The following is an 18,866-nucleotide window of genomic DNA, read 5'->3' on the forward strand; positions in this document are numbered from 1 at the left end:
CATGTGTCAGAATTTCCTTCCTTTTTTTTTTTTTTAGAGTTTTTGTTTTGTTTTTTATTATCTTTGGCTGTGTTGGGTCTTTGTTGCTGCACGCGGGCTTTCTCTAGTTGCGGCGAGCGGGGGCTACTCTTTGTTGCGGAGAGCGGGCTTCTCATTGCAGTGGCTTCTTTTGTTGCAGAGCACAGGATCTAGGTGCGCGGGCTTCAGTAGTTGTGGCGCATGGGCTCTAGAGCGCAGGCTCAGTAGTTGTGGTGCACGGGCTTAGTTGCTCCATGGCATGTGGGATCTTCCTGGACCAGGGCTCGAACCCGTGTCCCCTGCATTGGCAGGCAGATTCTTAACCACTGTGCCACCAGGGAAGCCCTTCCTTCCTTTTTAAGGCTGAATAATATTCTGTGATATATATATACACACACACACACATATACCATGGAATATTAATTTTGGTTATCCATTCATCCATTGATGGACATTTGCATTGTTTCCACCTCTTAGCTGTTGTGAATAGTGCTACTATGAACATGGGTGTGCAGGTATCTCTTCAAGACCTTACTTTCAATTCTTTTGCATATATACCCAGAAATGGAATTGTTGGATCATATGGTAATTCTATTTTTATCAGTAGTTGTTTCAGGAACCTCCATAATGTTTTTCAAAGCATCTGCACTGTTTTACATTCCTATCAATGGTGTATAAGAGTTCCAACATCTCCACTTTTTCATCAGCATTTATTTATTGTTTTTTTGATAAGTAGCTATGTCAGTGGGTGTGAGGTGGTATCTTAGTGTGGTTTTGATTTGCATTTCGTTGATGATTAGTGTCTTTTCATGTGCTTGTTGGCCGTTTGTATGCCTTATTTTGAGAAATGTCTGTTCAAGCCCTTTGCCCATTTTTTGTTTGTTTGTTTTTTTGGCGGTACGAGGGCCTCTCACTGTTGTGGCCTCTCCCTGTTGCGGAGCACAGGCTCTGGACGTGCAGGCTCAGCGACCATGGCTCACGGGCCTAGCCGCTCTGCGGCATGTGGGATCTTCCCGGTTTGGGGCACAAACCCATGTCCGCTGCATCAGCAGGCGGACTCTCAACCACTGCGCCACCAGGGAAGCCCCTTTTGCCCATTTTTGAATTGTGTTGTTTGCTTTTTGCGGTTGAGTTGCAGGAGTTTATATATTCTGGGTGTTAACCTCTTTTCAGATATATGTTATGCAAATATTTTCTCCCATTCCATAGGTTGCCTTTCACTCGGTTGTGTCCTTTGTTGCTGAGAAATTTTAAATTTTGATGTAGTCCAGTTTACCTAATTTTACTTTTGTCACTTGTGCTTTTGGTTCCATATCCAGGAGATCATTGCCAAATCCAGTGTCGGGAAGCTTTTCCCCGTCTTTTCTTCTAAGAGTTTTACATTGTTAGTTCTTACATTTCAGTGTTTGTCCCATTTTGAGTTAATTTTTGTATATGGCGTAAAGTAAAGGTCCACCTTCGTTATTTTGTACGTGGGTGTTCTATTTTCCCAACACCATTTGTTGAAAGTATAAATTTTTTCTTGTCTGTGTTCTTCACTCTAATGATGTTGAGATTCATCCAGGTGGTTGTGTGTATTAATAGTTTGTTCCTTTTATTGCTGCGTAGCATACTACAGTATGGATGTACCACAGTTTGTTTAATCATCTGTCAAAGGGCATTTTGGTTGTTCCCAGTTTTTCGCTATTATGAATAAAGCTGCTTTAAATATCCATGTATAAATCTTTATATGGACATACATTTTTTTGGTGGGGGGGTAAATACCTAGAAGTGAAATTGCTGGGTTGTGTGGTAACTCTGTTTTACCTTTGGAGGAACTGCCAGACTTTTCCACAGTGGCTGCACCATCTACATTCCTACTAGCAGTGTATGAGGGTTCCAGTTTTCCAACATCCTTATCAACACTTGTTATTTTCTATTTATTATTATTACTCTTATTATTATTGCCCTCCTATAGTGGGTGTGAAGTGGTCTGTCATTGCAGTTTTAATTTGCATTTCCCTGATAGCTAAAGATGTTGAGCATCTTTCTATGTGCTTATTTATCATCCAGTTATCTTCTTTGGTTGAGGGTCTGTATCTCTTTTGCCCATTTTTATTTTTAATTAGTTGTTTGTTTTCTTCTAAAGTTTTGAGAGTTCTTTATGTATTCTAGGTCCGAGTTCCTTATCAGGTATGTGATTTACAAAGATTTTTCTCCCAGTCTGAGGCTTGTGTTTTAATTGTCTTAGCAGTGTCTTATGAAGAGCTGAAGTCTAACTTGTAAATCTTCTCCTTTGTTGCTTGTGGTTTTGGTGTTATATGTAAGATATTTTAATCTAACTCAGGGTTGCAAAATTTTTTTCTTATATTTTCTCCTAAAGGTTTTATTGTTTTAGATCTTATGGTTAGATCCATTTTGAGTTAATTTTTGTTTAGGGTGTAAGGTGTAGATTAAGATTCTTTTTTTTTTTTTTTTTTTGTGGTACACAGGCCTCTCACTGTTGTGGCCTCTCCCGTTGCGGAGCACAGGCTCCAGACGCGCAGGCCCAGCAGCCATGGCTCACGGGCCTAGCTGCTCCGCAGCATGTGGGATCTTCCCAGACCGGAGCACGAACCCATGTCCCCTGCATTGGCAGGCAGACTTTCAACCACTGCGCCACCAGGGAAGCCCTAAGGTTCATTTTTCTTTGCATATGAATGTCCAGTTATTCTAGTACCATTTATCAAAAAATTAAATTATCTTTTAAAACAAAAATTTGGTCATATCACTCTCTTGCCCAAAGACTTCCTTTGGGTCCTCATTTCTTTTAGGAAGAAATCCTTAACATGATTCATAAGGCTTTACATGATTTTGGTCTTGTACTGTAATACAACTCTCACCTCCTCTCATCTGTCACTGCCCATCTTTTTTTTTTTTTTTTTTTAAACATCTTTATTGGAGTATAATTGCTTTACAATGGTATGTTAGTTTCAGCTTCACAATAAAATGAATCAGTTATATATATACATATGTTCCCATATCTCTTCACTGCCCATCTTATACTCTAAGCTCCAAACATACTGAAGTTCATTCAGTTCCCTTAATTTCTTTCTGCTGTCTTCTGGGATTTTGCAACTGCTCCTCCTTCTGCCTAGAATGTTTTCTCTCCACTCCTCTGTCATCTGACCTTCATCTACAAGTTATATTCTCCTGGAAGCTTTCCCCAACTCTGGCCCTCACTCCCACTCTTCATTCAGATTGGATCACCATCCTTTCCTTCTTTGTGTACATATAGCACTTTTTACTTTCCTATCATGGCACTGATCATGCAGTATTGAATTCGTTGGTTTATTTGTCTCTCCCTCACTAATATGAGGTCCTTGAGAAAGTAGTGCTTGACATGTGGTAGGTATTCCATAAATATTTGTTAAATGAGTGAATGACTGTCAGTGAGGTCAGGCAGAGTGACTAAAGAAGCATTGTTGTACTATTCTTTTGAGGTTGGAGTTAACAATGAGTGTATGTCTAAGAATTTCCAAAATTAAAGATTCTGTTGAATGGCCTTCAAGATTGAATTTCGAGTAGAGAATTGGTCTCTTTCTAGCTAATAATTTATACTCTTGACTGGTCTGTTTGGACAAGCACATTCCCCTTGTCTTAACTGCCTGATTATTTAATGGGGTCGATGAACACTATTCAGGGTCCCAGGAGAGGACAGGCCTTTTTGACCAAACCAGTGGCAGAGGTAGAATACACTTTAATTTATTGCTACTGGGACTGGGGCCAGCGCTTTTGTAAAGCATGCTTATCATCTAATTGTGAGATTAGATCATTCTGAAGAAGGCGTTTGAGCAATTGGACAATCAAATTTGGTCATCAATCTAACTTAACTCTTTGAGCATCATGAGGGTGGGGGGAACACTGTCTTTGAGAACTCTCAGTCAAACCCAAGGGATATGGGGCTGAAGGTACCACTGTTCAACATACTCCTACTTATACTGACTGAGATCTTGGCCTCTATTTATTATCATGATATAAGTACCATAGGAAAGAACAGCAGGCTGAGTACTGGGCAGCTTTATGAAACTATTGATCTCTGTGGGCAGTTTAAGGAAGCATCAAATTGTACATTATTGTAATTATCCTCACCTTCTAAGTATTGCTAGACATAGAGCAAATGTTTCCCACCACCCTTTGAATCTTTTTCTGTACCTCAGGTTCGCACTGCTCCTTGGAACACCACAAGGGCCTTCATTGCTGCCATGAAGGGCAAGTGTCTCCTGGAGGTGACTGGGGTGGCAGATCCCACAGGGTGTGGTGAAGGATTCTCCTATGTGAAGATTCCAAACAAACCAACACAGCAGAAGGTGAGACTGTCTGAATTTCTAGAGGTTAAAAATCAAGGGAGGAAGAAATAGAGGTTAAGGAATGGAGATGAATGGGTGGGGATCTGGAAAGCCATTAAAATGTTGACAGGATGACTTAAATGCCTACTATAAAGAGTTTTACTAGTATTCTCTCTTGTTTCTGAGGTAGGATGATAAGGAGCCTCAGCCAGTGAAGAAGACAGTGACAGGAACAGATGCAGACCTCCGTCGCCTGTCACTGAAAAATGCCAAGCAACTTCTACGTAAATTTGGCGTGCCTGAGGAAGAGGTGGGTGTGGAAGAGGAAGACTTACGGGCTCCTAGGGGCTTTGTATAGAGAGGGAAAAGCTTGGAGGCAGATGTTAGGAACTAATCTGGAGAATTTTGTACGGTAGGTTGTGGTAAACTGGATCTTAGATACTTTTTCAGGAGTTAGCTTTCTCAAAGCTTTCTGTTTAACATGCTTTGGGTGATTCCATTGTTGTTGTGTTTTTTTGGGTTTTTGGGGGTTTTTTTTGGTCTAACTCTCTAACCGTGTACCCTGGTTTGTCCTTTGAAATCCCTGAATGATTTGTGTGTGTGTGTCTCTTGTAGATTAAAAAGTTGTCCCGCTGGGAAGTGATCGATGTAGTACGCACAATGTCAACAGAACAGGCCCGCTCTGGAGAGGGGCCCATGAGTAAATTTGCCCGTGGATCAAGGTTTTCTGTCGCTGAGCATCAAGAGCGTTACAAAGAGGAATGTCAGCGCATCTTTGACCTGCAGAACAAGTGTGTTGTTTTAGTGCTGTAGAAAATCCAGGCTGGAAAGGGGAGGGGTCCCAGACATTATTTTATAGTGAAGAGAAGGTCACCTAATAAAGTGACTAGTGGTCAGGTATCTGAGATTTCAGGGCGGTGTCTATTCATAATACTGCTAGAGTACCTACTCCCTTCAAAGCAGCTTGGCAAAGGTTTTGAATGGCAAGAACTGCTAGGTTCCATGGCAACTTTTGTGGCCTACTTGGGCCTGGCAGCCATTACAGTGGTGATGGGCAACAGTAGGCTTAGTGGTTAGAGGATGGTAATGCTCTATTTAAAATGACCAATGTACTGATTTGTTTCTCAGGCTTTTTCCAGGAATTGTGAAAGAGTTGCAGTACTATTTCATATTTTGAACTTGCCTTGTGACTAAATTTCTGGGAAAACTTCGTAGAGCTTCTCTGTTCAGGGTCCCATGTCTTAGTGGATTTTGAATATTTCTTTTTTAAGGTTGATTTCTCAATTTCCTACTCTTGCCTAAACTAAAACTGTATTTCTTCAGTTGTTTCTACACGTTTATGTTTCCCTCTTCTTAACATTGTTTTTTCTTTTTAGGGTTTTGTCATCAACTGAAATCTTATCAACTGACACAGATAGCAGCTCAGCTGAAGACAGTGACTTTGAGGAGATGGGAAAGAACATCGAGAACATGTTGCAGAATAAGAAAACCAGCTCTCAGCTGTCACGTGAGCGGGAGGAGCAGGAGCGGAAGGAACTGCAGCGGATGCTACTGGGTGAGGGTAGTGACTTCACAGACAGACAAGAAAAAGAAAGATGAAGAAAGTGTAAATAACCACACTAATAACTGAGATAGAGCTGGAGGCAGAAGAAGTAGGGGACGAGTGTAGAAAAGGCTATAGAAGAGGTAGAGAGATTCTGCAAACTGGACTGTAGGTTTGTCTGTGGGGCACAAATTGAAGAGATGTTGCCAGTCCACTACGGCCTCTGTCTGTATTAGGCCTGGCCAAGCCAGGGCTATCCGTGCTGTACATCAGTTGAGTTTTCTGGGCATTCATCCTAGAGGATAAGAGTTTTTAATACAGAATCTGTGGATGAATTGGGGGATTGTTAATGAACCCTCTGAAATCACATGTACAATTCTGTGCAAATGTGCCTTTTCTGAGAAGATCCATATGGCTTTCAGAAGATTCTTAAAGGAGTCTTAGACCCTAAAAAGTTTAAAATCACCAACCCAAAATTGCATAAGTTGACGGTGGGGATGAGAAAAGCCTAAACTGGTTTGGGATCTGGTCACTGGGAATGAAAAGAGGAGAAAAATCAAAGGGACCTTAAGATTTCACTCTTGCTTGCTAGAAAGATGGTGGTACCATTGATTAAAGTAGTAAATTTCAGAAAAAGAAGCAGGTTTAAGAAGGAAAGGTGTAATATGTGGTGTTTGAGGTCCCCATGATACTCCCAGTATAGATGTCAAGCAGGCAATTGAAAACTTGGTTGTAGATACTGAGAGGGAGGATAAAGGCTGAAGATGAAGGTTTAAATGACTATTTTCACTCACAGTAGTCTTTCCTTTGTTTCCTCCCTGTAAAAGCTTTGTGTAATTCTGTTGTTCTGGCTACTTTGTGAAGATGTGATAAAGCCTTTCCTCGAGTGTGGTCCTGGACCAGCAGTATCTACATCACATGGGAGCTTGTTAGAAATGCAGCATCTCAGGTCTCACCCCAAACCTACTGAATTAGAATCTATTTTAACAAGATCCTCAGATGATTCCTATTCATTCATATTAAAAGTTTGAGAAGCATACGCTAGGCCTTGAAACTCTGGATTTTTTCTGTGGTGCCTTTTTTTTTTTTTTTTTTTGCGGTACGCAGGCCTCTCACTGTTGTGGCCTCTCCCGTTGCGGAGCACAGGCTCCAGACGCGCAGGCCCAGCGGCCATGGCTCATGGGCCCAGCCGCTCCGCGGCACATGGGATCTTCCCAGACCGGGGCACAAACCCGTGTCCCCTGCATCGGCAGGCAGACTCTCAACCACTGCACCACCAGGGAAGCCCTGTGGTGCCATCTTTTTCCCCTGGGTTCTTTTCTATAATGCGACCATCAGCTGCTTCCTGCTTGGACTTTATTCTTGTGCTGTTGTTCAGAGGAATCAGAATACAGCTACTGCTCTTCTGTCCTCTATATAACAAACGTGTTTTTTGAGATCCTTTCAGAACTTTCTGTACTTACAAAAATGATAACTCTGACAGTGGTAAAATGAAGTCAGGAAAGGACAATTCAGTGTATTCTTGGGGCTGGTGGTGACTGATGCTTTCTGTAGAAACATAGTTCTGTGGCATGTTGAGCTTCAGGGTCTCCACTCAGCCCCAAGAAAATGGCCATTTGGGTGGTAGGGGGAATTTGTGGAAATCTTTTTCTGCCTTGCAGCAGCAGGCTCAGCAGCATCAGGAAACAATCACAGAGATGATGACACAGCTTCTGTGACTAGCCTTAACTCTTCTGCCACCGGCCGTTGTCTCAAGATTTATCGCACATTTCGCGATGAAGAGGGGAAAGAATATGTTCGCTGTGAGACCGTCCGAAAGCCAGCTGTCATTGATGCCTATGTGCGTATACGGACCACGAAAGATGAGGAATTCATGTGAGTTTGACTCCCTCCCCACTTTCCAGTGCGATAAGAAGAATGATAATGATGGGGAAGGGAGTGAGGGTGGATGCTTGAGTTTTTTATATTTTTAATTTTTAAATATTTTTTTATTTTTTATTATTTGAATATTCTTTTTCTCTCACACACACACACACACACACACACACACACTGTATTTTATTTTTACAAGAGATAAACTGACACCAAGCATTGTAAATGGATGACCACAACAAAAGTAACAATGATTGCAATTACCAAACATGAAACACACTCATACTATGTCATAGTATTGACATTCAGTCCAGTAATCCTCCACTATAACAGCTCCTTTACTTTGCAGTGAAAATTGATTTGTATATTTTTTGCCTCTGAGTCCTGGTGGCTTTTTCTTTTTTTAATTCAAACAGAAAGTCATAAAAATTATAATCATCCTCATTAGTTCACTCAGTCCCATGTAATTAATTTTTTTTATCTTGATCTTTTTTTCAATATTTATTTATTTGTTTGTTTATTTATTTATGGTTGCGTTGGGTTTTTGTTGCTGCACGCAGGCTTTCTCTAGTTGCGACAAGTGGGGGCTACTCTTCATTGCCATGCATGGGCTTCTCATTGTCGTCGCTTCACTTGTTGCAGAGCACAGGCTCTAGGCGTGCGGGCTTCAGTAGTTGTAGCACACGGGCTCAGTAGTTGTGGCTCACGAGCTCTAGAACTCAGGCTCAGTAGTTGTGGCACACAGGCTTAGTTGCTCCGTGGCATGTGGGATCTTCCCAGGCCAGGGCTTGAACCCGTGTCCCTTGCGTTGGCAGACAGATTCTTAACCACTGTGCCACCAGGGAAGCCCCATCTTGATCTTTTGTTAGCACTTTTATGAATTCATCAGTTTTACATTAGAGTTCTGAAAATGCTTATTCACTTCAGTTCAGCAGTATAGTCAGTTACCAGAAACCTGTACTTGTCAGAGTCTTTTCCATGAATTCCTTGAAGATGAAAACCTTTTATAGGAACATGTTTGCAAAAGCATCAGAGGACACCCAGAACTGTCTGTAAATGACAAAAGACTTAAAAATGACCATGGTTAAAGATTTGATGAAAGTTCGTAATAACGCAATTGACAAGGAAATTTCGTTATTTCTGAGATACACATTTTAAAATAATAACTAGAAGTATGACTTATAACATTATACCAGAACATATAAGATTTTTAGAAATTTCATGTCATGTCTGAAACATTTATATTAACATATGTCCATACAAATAACCCAAAGAAAGTTTAGTATTAGTTGTTTTTTTGTTAGTTTGTGTCTCAACTTCTGCCCTGCAAACCGGTTCATCTGTACCATTTTTCTAGGTTCCACATACATGTGTTAATATGCGATATTTGTTTTTCTCTTTCTGACTTACTTCACTCTGTATGACAGTCTCTAGATCCATCCACGTCTCAACAAATGACTCAATTTCGTTCCTTTTTATAGCTGAGTAATATTCCATTGTATATATGTAACACAACTTCTTTTATCCATTCGTCTGTCGATGGGCATTTAGGTTGCTTCCATGACCTGGTTATTGTAAATAGTGCTGCAGTGAACATTGGGGTGCATGTGTCTTTTTGAATTATGGTTTTCTCTGGGTATATGCCCAATAGTGGGATTGTTGGGTCATATGGTAATTCTATTTTTCGTTTTTTAAGGAACCTCCATACTGTTCTCCATAGTGGCTGTATCAATTTACATTCCCACCAACAGTGCAAGAGGGTTCCCTTTTCTCCACACCCTCTCCAGCATTTGTTGTTTGTAGATTTTCTGATGATGCCCATTCTAACTGGTGTGAGGTGATACCTCATTGTAGTTTTGATTTGCACTTCTCTACTAATTACTGATGTTGAGCAGCTTTTCATGTGCTTCTTGGCCATCTGTATGTCTTCTTTGGAGAAATGTCTATTTAGGTCTTCTGCCCATTTTTGGATTGGGTTGTTTGTTTCTTTAATATTGAGCTGCATGAGCTGTTTATATATTTTGGAGATTAATTCTTTGTCCATTGATTCATTTGCAAATATTTTCTCCCATTCTGAGGGTTATCTTTTTGTCTTGTTTATGGTTTCCTTTGCTGTGCAGAAGCTTGGAAGTTTCATTAGGTCCCATTTGTTTATTTTTGTTTTTATTTCCATTACTCTAGGAGGTGGATGAAAAAAGATCTTGCTGTGATTTATGTCAAAGAGTGTTTCTTCCTATGTTTTCCTCTAAGAGTTTGATAGTTTCTGGCCTTACATTTAGGTCTTTAATCCATTTTGAGTTTATTTTTGTGTATGGTGTTAGGGAGTGTTCTAATTTCATTCTTTTACATGTAGCTGTCCAGTTTGCCCAGCACCACTTATTGAAGAGACTGTCTTTTCTCCATTGTATATCTTTGCTTCCTTTGTCATAGATTAGTTGACCATAGGTGCATGGGTTTATCTCTGGGCTTTCTGTCTTGTTCCATTGATCTACGTTTCTGTTTTTGTGCCAGTACCATATTGTCTTGATTACTGTAGCCTTGTAGTATAGTCTGAAGTCAGGGTGTCTGATTCCTCCAGCTCCGTTTTTTTTCCCTCAAGATTGCTTTGGCTATTCGGGGTCTTTTGTGTCTCCATACAAATTTTAAGACGATTTGTTCTAGTTCCGTAAAAAATGCCATTGGTAATTTGATAGGGATTGCATTGAATCTGTAGATTGCTTTGGGTAGTGTAGTCAATTTCACAATGTTGATTCTGCCAATCCAAGAACATGGTATATCTCTCCATCTGTTGGTATCATCTTTAATTTCTTTCATCAGTGTCTTATAGTTTTTTGCATACAGGTCTTTTGTCTCCTTAGGTAGGTTTATTCCTAGGTATTTTATTCTTTTTTGGTAAATGAGAGTGTTTCCATAATTTCTCTTTCAGATTTTTCATCATTAGTGTATAGGAATGCAAGAGATTTCTGTGCATTAATTTTGTATCCTGCAACTTTACCAAATTCATTGATTAGCTCTAGTAGTTTTCTGGTGGCATCTTTAGGATTTTCTGTGTATAGTATCATGTCATCTGCAAACAGTGACAGTTTTACTTCTTCTTTTCCAGTTTGTATTCCTTTTATTTCTTTTCCTTCTGTGATTGCCATAGCTAGGACTTCCAAAACTGTGTTGAATAATAGTGGTGAGAGTGGACATCCTTGTCTTGTTCCTGATCTTAGAGGAAATGCTTTCAGTTTTTCACCATTGAGAATGATGTTTGCTGTGGTTTGTCATATATGGCCTTTATTATGTTGAGGTAGGTTCCCTCTATGCCCACTTTCTGGAGAGTTTTTATCATAAATTGGTGTTGAATTTTGTAAAAAGCTTTTTCTGCATCTATTGAGATGATCATATGGTTTTTATTCTTCAATTTGTTAATATGGTGTATCACATTGGTTGATTTGTGTATATTGAAGAATCCTTGCATCCCTGGGATAAATCCCACTTGATCATGGTGTATGATCCTTTTAATGTCTTGTGGATTCTGTTGCTAGTATTTTGTTGAGGATTTTTGCATCTATATTCATCAGTGATATTGGTCAGTTATTTTCTTTTTTTGTAGTATCTTTGTCTGGTTTTGGTGTCGGGGTGATGGTGGCCTCATAGAATGAGTTTGGGGGTGTTCCTTCCTCTGCAGTTTTTTGGAAGAGTTTGAGAAGGATGGGTGTTAGCTCTTCTCTGAATTTTTGATAGAATTCACCTGTGAAGCCATCTGTTCCTGGACTTTTGTTTCTTGGAAGATTTTTAATCACAGTTTCAATTTCATTACTTTTGATTAGTCTGTTCATATTTTCTCTTTCTTCCTGGTTCAGTCTTGGAAGGTTATACCTTTCTAAGAATTTGTCCATTTCTTCCAGGTTGTCCATTTTATTGGCATAGAGTTGCTTGTAGTAGTCTCTTAGGATGCTTTGTATTTCTGTGGTATCTGTTGTAACTTCTTTTTCATTTCTAATTTTATTGATTTGAGTCCTCTCCCTCTTTTTCTTGATGAGTCTGGCTAATGGTTTATCAATTTTGTTTATCTTCTCAAAGAACCAGTTTTAGTTTTATTGATCTTTGCTATTGTTTTCTTTGTTTCTATTTCATTTACTTCTGCTCTGCTCTTTATGATTTCTTTCCTTCCACTAATTTTGGATTTTGTTTGTTCTTCTTTTTCTAGTTCCTTTAGGTGTAATGTTAGATTGTTTACTTGAGATTTTTGTTTCTTGAGGTAGGCTTGTGTAGCTATAAACTTCCCTCTTAGAACTGCTTTTGCTGCATCCCATAGATTTTGGATCATCGTGTTTTCATTGTCATTTGTCTCTAGTTATTTTTTGATGTCCTCTTTGATTTCTTCAGTGATCTCTTGGTTATTTAGCAACGTATTGTTTAGCCTCCATGTGTTTGTGTTTTTTACGTTTTTTTCCCTGTAATTCATTTCTAATCTCATAGCATTGTGGTCAGAAAAGATGCTTTATATGATTTCAATTTTCTTAAATTTACTGAGGCTTGATTTGTGACCCAAGATGTGATCTGTCCTGGAGAATGTTCCGTGCGCCCTTGAGAAGAAAGTGTAATCTGCTGTTTTTGGATGGGATGTGCTATAAATATCAATTAAATCTATCTGGTCTGTTGTGTCATTTAAAGCTTCTATTTCTTTGTTTATTTTCTGTTTGGATGATCTGTCCACTGGTGTAAGTGAGGTGTTAAAGTCCCCCACTGTTATTGTGTTACTGTCAATTTCCTCTTTTATAGCTGTTAGCAGTTGCCTTATGTATTGAGAGCGCTCCTATGTTGGGTGCATATATATTTATAATTGTTATATCTTCTTCTTGGAATGATCCCTTGATCATTATGTAGTGTCCTTCCTTTCTCTTGTAATATTCTTTATTTTAAAGTATTTTTTCTGATATGAGTTAGCTACTCCAGCTTTCTTTTGATTTCCATTTTCATGGAATATCTTTTTCCATCCCCTCACTTTCAGTCTGTATGTGTCCCTAGGTCTGAAGTGGGTCTCTTCTGGACAGCATATATATGGGTCTTGTTTTTGTATCCATTCAGCAAGCCTGTGTCCTTTGGTTGGAGCATTTAATCCATTCACTTTTAAGGTAATTATCGATATGTATGTTCCTATGACCAGTTTCTTAATTGTTTTTGGTTTGTTTTTGTAGGTCCTTTTCTTCTCTTGTGTTTCCCACTCGGAGACGTTCCTTTAGCAGTTGTTGTAGAGCTGGTTTGGTGGTGCTGAATTCTTTTAGCTTTTGCTTGTCTGTAAAGCTTTTGATTTCTCCATGGAATCTGAATGAGATCCTTGCTGCATAGAGTAATCTTGGTTGTAGTTTCTTCCCTATCATCACTTTAAGTATATCATGCCACTCCCTTCTGGCTTGTAGAGTTTCTGCTGAGAAATCAGCTGTTAACCTTATGGGAGTTCCCTTGTATTTTATTTGTTGTTTTTCCCTTGCTGCTTTCAATAATTTTTCTTTGTCTTTAATTTTTGCCAGTTTGATTACTGTGTCTCAGCGTGTTTCTCCTTGGGTTTATCCTGTATGAGACTTTCTGCGCTTCCTGGACTTGGGTGGCTATTTCCTTTCCCATGTTAGGGAAGTTTTCGACTATAATCTCTTCAGATATCTTCTCGGGTCCTTTCTCTCTCTCTTCTCCTTCTGGGACCCCTATAATGCGAATGTTGTTGTGTTTAATGTTGTCCCAGACGTCTCTTAGGCTGTCTTCATTTCTTTTCATTCTTTTTTCTTTAGTCTGTTCCACAGCAGTGAATTCCACCATTCTGTCTTCCAGGTCACTTATCCGTTCTTCTGCCTCAGTTATTCTGCTATTGATTCCTTCTAGTATAGTTTTCATTTCAGTTATTGTATTGTTCATCTCTGTTTGTTTGTTCTTTAATTCTTCTAGGTCTTTGTTAAACATTTCTTGCAGCTTCTTCATCTTTGCCTCCATTCTTTTTCTAAGGTCCTGGATCATCTTCACTATCATTATTCTGAATTCTTTTTCTGGAAGGTTGCCTATCTCCACTTCATTTAGTTGTTTTTCTGGCGTTTTATCTTGTTCCTTCATCTGGTATTAGCCCTCTACCTTTTCATCTTGTCTGTCTTTCTGCGAATGTGGTTTTTGTTCCACAGGCTGCAGGATTGTAGTTCTTCCTTCTTCTCCTGTCTGCCCTCTGGTGGATGAGGCTATCTAAGAGGCTTGATGGGAGGGACTGTTGGTGGGTAGAGCTGACTGTTGCTCTGGTGGGCAGAGCTTAGTTAAACTTTAATCCACTTGACTGTTGATGGGTGAGGTTGTGTTCCCTCCTTGTTGGTTGTTTGGCCTGAGGCAACCCAACAGTGGAGCCTACCTGGGCTCTTTGGTGGGGCTAATGACAGACTCTGGGAGGGCTCACTCCAAGGAGTACTTCCCAGAACTTCTGCTGCCAGTGTCCTTGTCCCTACCGTGAGCCACAGCCCCCCCAACATCGCCTCTGCAGGAGACCCTCCAACACTAGCAGGTAGGTCTGGTTCAGCCTCCCCTGGAGTCACTGCTCCTTCCCATGGGTCCCAATGCGCACACTACTTTGTGTGTGCCCTCCAAAATTGGAGTCTCTCTTTCCCCCAGTCCTGTCAAAGTCCTGCAATCAATTCCCACTAGGCTTCAAAGTCTGATTCTCTAGGAATTCCTCCTCCCATTGCTGGACCCCCAGGTTGGGAAGCCTGACATGGGGCTCAGAACCTTCACGCCAGTGGGTTGACTTCTGTGGTATAAGTGTTCGCCAGTCTGTGAGTCACCCACCCACCAGTTATGGGATTTGATTTTACTGTGATTGCGCCCCTCCTACTGTCTCATTGTGGCTTCTTCTTTGTCTTTGGATGTGGGGTATCTTTTTTGGTGAGTTCCAGTGTCTCCCTGTTGATGATTGTCCAGCAGCAGCTAGTTGTGATTCTGGTGTTCTCGCAAGAGGGAGTGAGAGCACGTCCTTCTACTCTGCCATCTTGGTTCCTCCCGATGCTTGAGTTTTAGTGACAGGATTCTGCACAGTTGTCCCTGGAAGTCTGTTTTAATTGGGAACCATTTTGCCTTTAGAACTTTGGGTTTGAACAAAGCCAAATCACAGGGAGAATTCCAAATTTGCTGCAAAATAAAGGCATGTGTTTAGTTCCACTGGGTCCTTTGTATTTTCATTGGTTGGTTGGCAAAAATCTTAGGGACTCCTCAGGGCTTCTCATTCTGAGAGAGGTGCCTCTCTGCACGTGGAAGAATGATGAGCAGGTTAGATGGGGATGCCAGGTAGGCCCTTTTGTTTCATTATTGATGGATTACTTTAGTCCTGAGATGTTTGCTATCAGGACAGTGTTCTTGGTTTAAGTTTGCTTATGGATCTGTGATTTTTTTCCCCATTATTTAGTCGCAAATTTGCCCTTTTTGATGAGCAGCATCGAGAAGAGATGCGAAAAGAACGGCGGAGGATTCAAGAGCAACTGAGGCGGCTTAAGCGAAACCAGGAAAAGGAGAAGCTTAAGGGTCCTCCTGAGAAGAAGCCCAAAAAAATGAAGGAGCGTCCTGACCTAAAAGTAAGTGTATGTGGTGTGATCATAACTAAGAAAGCATACCTTTTCCCTTAGCTTTTGGCATCCTCCCTTACTGGGAATGAGGGCAGTATTGTGGAAAACTAGTTTGAATTGATGTGGCCACTTGGGTGTTATTAGTACTATTGTGACTGGTACTGACAACACCAGACTTGATCTGGTGTCTTTGGGTGTCATTTATACTTCATCCATTGGAAATATTTTCTGTGAGTTGAGATAGGCGTGGTGGATTTTTTTTAGCATGTACACGTATGTACATATATGAACACATCTTGTTTTTCAATTGCATGTATTAAAAGAAGCAACAGAAAAAAATCATACAGTACAGGTTGCTTTGCATAATTTAGGTGGGATTCCAGATATTACTCTGCAGTGTAACTGTAACGTGCATCACAAAATGAGGCAACTGTGGTACAGTGGAAAGAGCCATGGACTCGGAAACAGAAGATCTGGGTTCAGGTTCTTGTTCTGCCATTTAGTAACTCTGTGACCGTAACCTCTCCAAACCTGTTTTCTCTTCTATAAAATGATACCTATCTCACACTGGTGTTGTATTAAAGTATATAATGCATGGGAAGCACTTTATAAACTAAAATTCTCAACAAATGGGAACTGCTGTTAACACGTACTGAGGTCATTAAGTATTTTAATGTTTCTTTCTTCCATGTGATATTATATAAGTATTGTATGATACAGTATTGATCCATTTTACAGATGAAACTGAGGGCAGTTGCAAAAGTAAGATGGAGACTTCGGCTTTTTGTTTTTTGGGGTTTTTTGCCACACTGCACGGCTTGTGGGATCTTAGTTCCCTGACCAGGGGTTGAACCCAGGCCCTCTGCAATGAGAGCACGGAGTCCTAACCACTGGACCACCAGGGAATTCCTGGAGACTTGGTATTATTAAGCCTTTTCCTTGAGGCTGGGAATACACCCATGCTGGCTGCCTGTGAAGCTGAATTCAGCCTTGGGCTTCCAGTAGCCTTTCTTATGCATATTTAATATTTTCGTAGTTTACAACTTAAATTGGGGGTAGAAATCCTCTTTTCTCCTTCACTTAGTTTTTAAAGTAATGTTCAGTCTCTGGATTTCGTTTTGTTTTTAATGTGTCATTTCCATACATGCACTTTTGTCTAGTGCCTTCTGGTTGAAAGGCGTATAACGATTCTGTTAGAATAAAATTTCTGGGCCTGCCTTTGTTTCTTTTCTACCTTCTATATATTTCTTAAAGCTAACAGGAAGAAGCCTGCTTACCTCTGACATGTTGATACTTTTCCTTTTGCAGCTGAAATGTGGGGCTTGTGGTGCCATTGGGCACATGAGAACAAACAAATTCTGCCCCCTTTATTATCAAACAAATGCCCCACCTTCCAACCCTGTTGCCATGACAGAGGAGCAGGAGGAAGAGTTGGAAAAGACAGTCATTCATAATGATAATGAAGAACTTATCAAGGTTGAAGGGACCAAGATTGTCTTAGGGAAGCAACTAATTGAGAGGTAAGAGATAGCAGGTGGGAGAGATCTGTTGGTGGTATCGATGGGTGGCAGGGGTGGGTGTGATGTGTTCTCTGAAGTGGAACTGAGGACATAGGAACTTTGATGGATTTTCCTCACTAATTGTTGCCAGTAATGAAAATTAGTCTTGTGAAGCACTCATTAAGCTCCACCACTTGCCCTTGGGCATGCTACCTAACTTTTCTGAGTCTTAGTTTCCTTATTTAGAAAATAAAATCACCCTTACAACGGTAGCTATGAAGGTAAAATGAGGGAGACTGTATAAAAAATGTAGTATAGTGCCTGGCATATAGTAGATGCTCTTCCCATTCTACTTCCAGGCACTTGTAATATTTGTAAGGTCCCTGATCTCAGATGTTCTGATAATGGACCATCCAAAAAGATTAAGGAGACAAACTATGCTTATACTTATCTGTCTCTTGCTCTCAGAGAATTTGATAATCAAGTAGAAAAGTTTTTAAATAAAACAAATTCTCCCCTAAATTTTTAGTTTGAAAATTGCAAACCTACAGAAAAGCTGAAGGAATAATAAAGTTTGTTGTTCCTCTTAATTCACCAGCTGTTAACATTTGTCACATTTGTTTCATCTTTATATATCTAAAACATTTTCTTTCTGCTGAAACATTTGGAAGTTTTAGGCATCATGGCATTTCACTCAGATTCTTTAGCACACATAAAGAATAAAGATTGGCAAACATGATACTATTACTACACGTAAGAAAATTAACATTAATTCAATAGGATCTAATATTCAGTCCTTATTCAAATTTCGCCAGCTGTGTCAATGTCCTTTATTGCCTGCCCCTCACCCCCCTTCAGGATCCAATTCCAGTTCAAACATTAAGTATTTTGAGTTTCTCTTAATCTACAACTGTCCTCCCCACCTTTTTGGTTTTCATGACTTTGAATGTTTTGAAGAGTCCAGGCCAATGGTCTCATAAAACATTCCACATTCTGGATTTGTCTGTTTTCACATTGATTATATTCAGAGTAAATGTCTTTGGCAAGATTACAACATAGGTGGTATTATGTACTTACTGCACCACATCAGGAAGCAGATAACGTCAGGTTTTCTCAGTATTTTGATTATCTTATTAAAGTGTTAATCCTCAGATTCCTCTATAATAAAGGTATGTTTTTTCCATTGTAATTAATATGTGGGTGAATATCCTGGTTTTTTTAAAATTTTTTTTTTGACTGTGTTGTGTCTCCATTGCTGCACGTGGGCTTTCTCTAGTTGTGGCAAGTGGGGGCTACTCTTCATCGCGGTGCGTGGGCTTCTTGTTGCAGTGGCTTCTCTTATTGCAGAGCACAGGCTCTAGGCATTGCAGGCTTCAGTAGTTGCAGCATGCGGGCTCAGTAGTTGTGGCACATGGGCTCTAGGGTGCGTGGGCTTCAATAGTTGTGGCATGCAGGCTCAGTAGTAGTTGTGGCTCTTGGGCTTAGTTGCTCTGCAGCATGTGGGATCTTCCCGGACCAGGGATCAAACCCATGTCCCCTGCATTGACAGACGGATTCTTAACCACTGCACCACCAGGGAAGTCCCTTTTTTTTTTTTTTTTTCTTTCCAGTAGCTTGAAACAACATACATTTATTATCTCACAGTTTCTGTGGGTCAGGAGTCTGGGCACAGCTCAGCTGGGTCCTCTGCTCAGAGGCTGCCTTCAAGATGTCACTAGGGACTGCGGTCTATCCTGCTAACAATCTTTCTCTCAATAGTTTTAACATCCATTGATGATCATTACCTGATAACTGAGTTATTACATTGGGGGTTGCTTAATGGTGGTTTTTCTAATTCTTTTCATTCTTTCTACGTTAACTGGCATTCTGTAAAGAGCTTCCCCCTCCCTTTTTTGTTTGGGTATTACTATAGATTCTGAAATTCTTTCTTTTGGAAACTTTAATATATTAAGATCTATTAACATCATTATTAATTTTGATGGCCAGATTGTCCCAAATTTGATCCCTTCAGGCCTGACCTGTGTCCTTTGGAAATGACCCTATAAATTTTGAA

General features: G+C 40.1%; 1 protein-coding gene across 7 annotated transcripts in view; it reads left to right on the plus strand.

Annotated features, from left to right (window-relative positions):
- TAF1 (TATA-box binding protein associated factor 1) overlaps window positions 1-18,866 on the plus strand; it is a 98,950-nt gene that overhangs the window by 29,874 nt on the left and 50,210 nt on the right. For all 7 annotated transcript variants that reach the window (XM_079911730.1, XM_079911729.1, XM_079911728.1 and 4 more), the window contains exons 19-25: window positions 4,197-4,346; window positions 4,516-4,635; window positions 4,941-5,116; window positions 5,702-5,880; window positions 7,530-7,743; window positions 15,158-15,323; window positions 16,623-16,834. In XM_079911730.1, coding sequence (XP_079767856.1) covers window positions 4,197-4,346; window positions 4,516-4,635; window positions 4,941-5,116; window positions 5,702-5,880; window positions 7,530-7,743; window positions 15,158-15,323; window positions 16,623-16,834 — 1,217 coding nt within the window. The remainder of the gene's footprint in view (window positions 1-4,196; window positions 4,347-4,515; window positions 4,636-4,940; window positions 5,117-5,701; window positions 5,881-7,529; window positions 7,744-15,157; window positions 15,324-16,622; window positions 16,835-18,866) is intronic.

The sequence above is a fragment of the Stenella coeruleoalba genome, assembly GCF_951394435.1.
Source record: "Stenella coeruleoalba genome assembly, chromosome: X".
NCBI classification, from domain to species: Eukaryota; Metazoa; Chordata; class Mammalia; order Artiodactyla; family Delphinidae; genus Stenella; species Stenella coeruleoalba.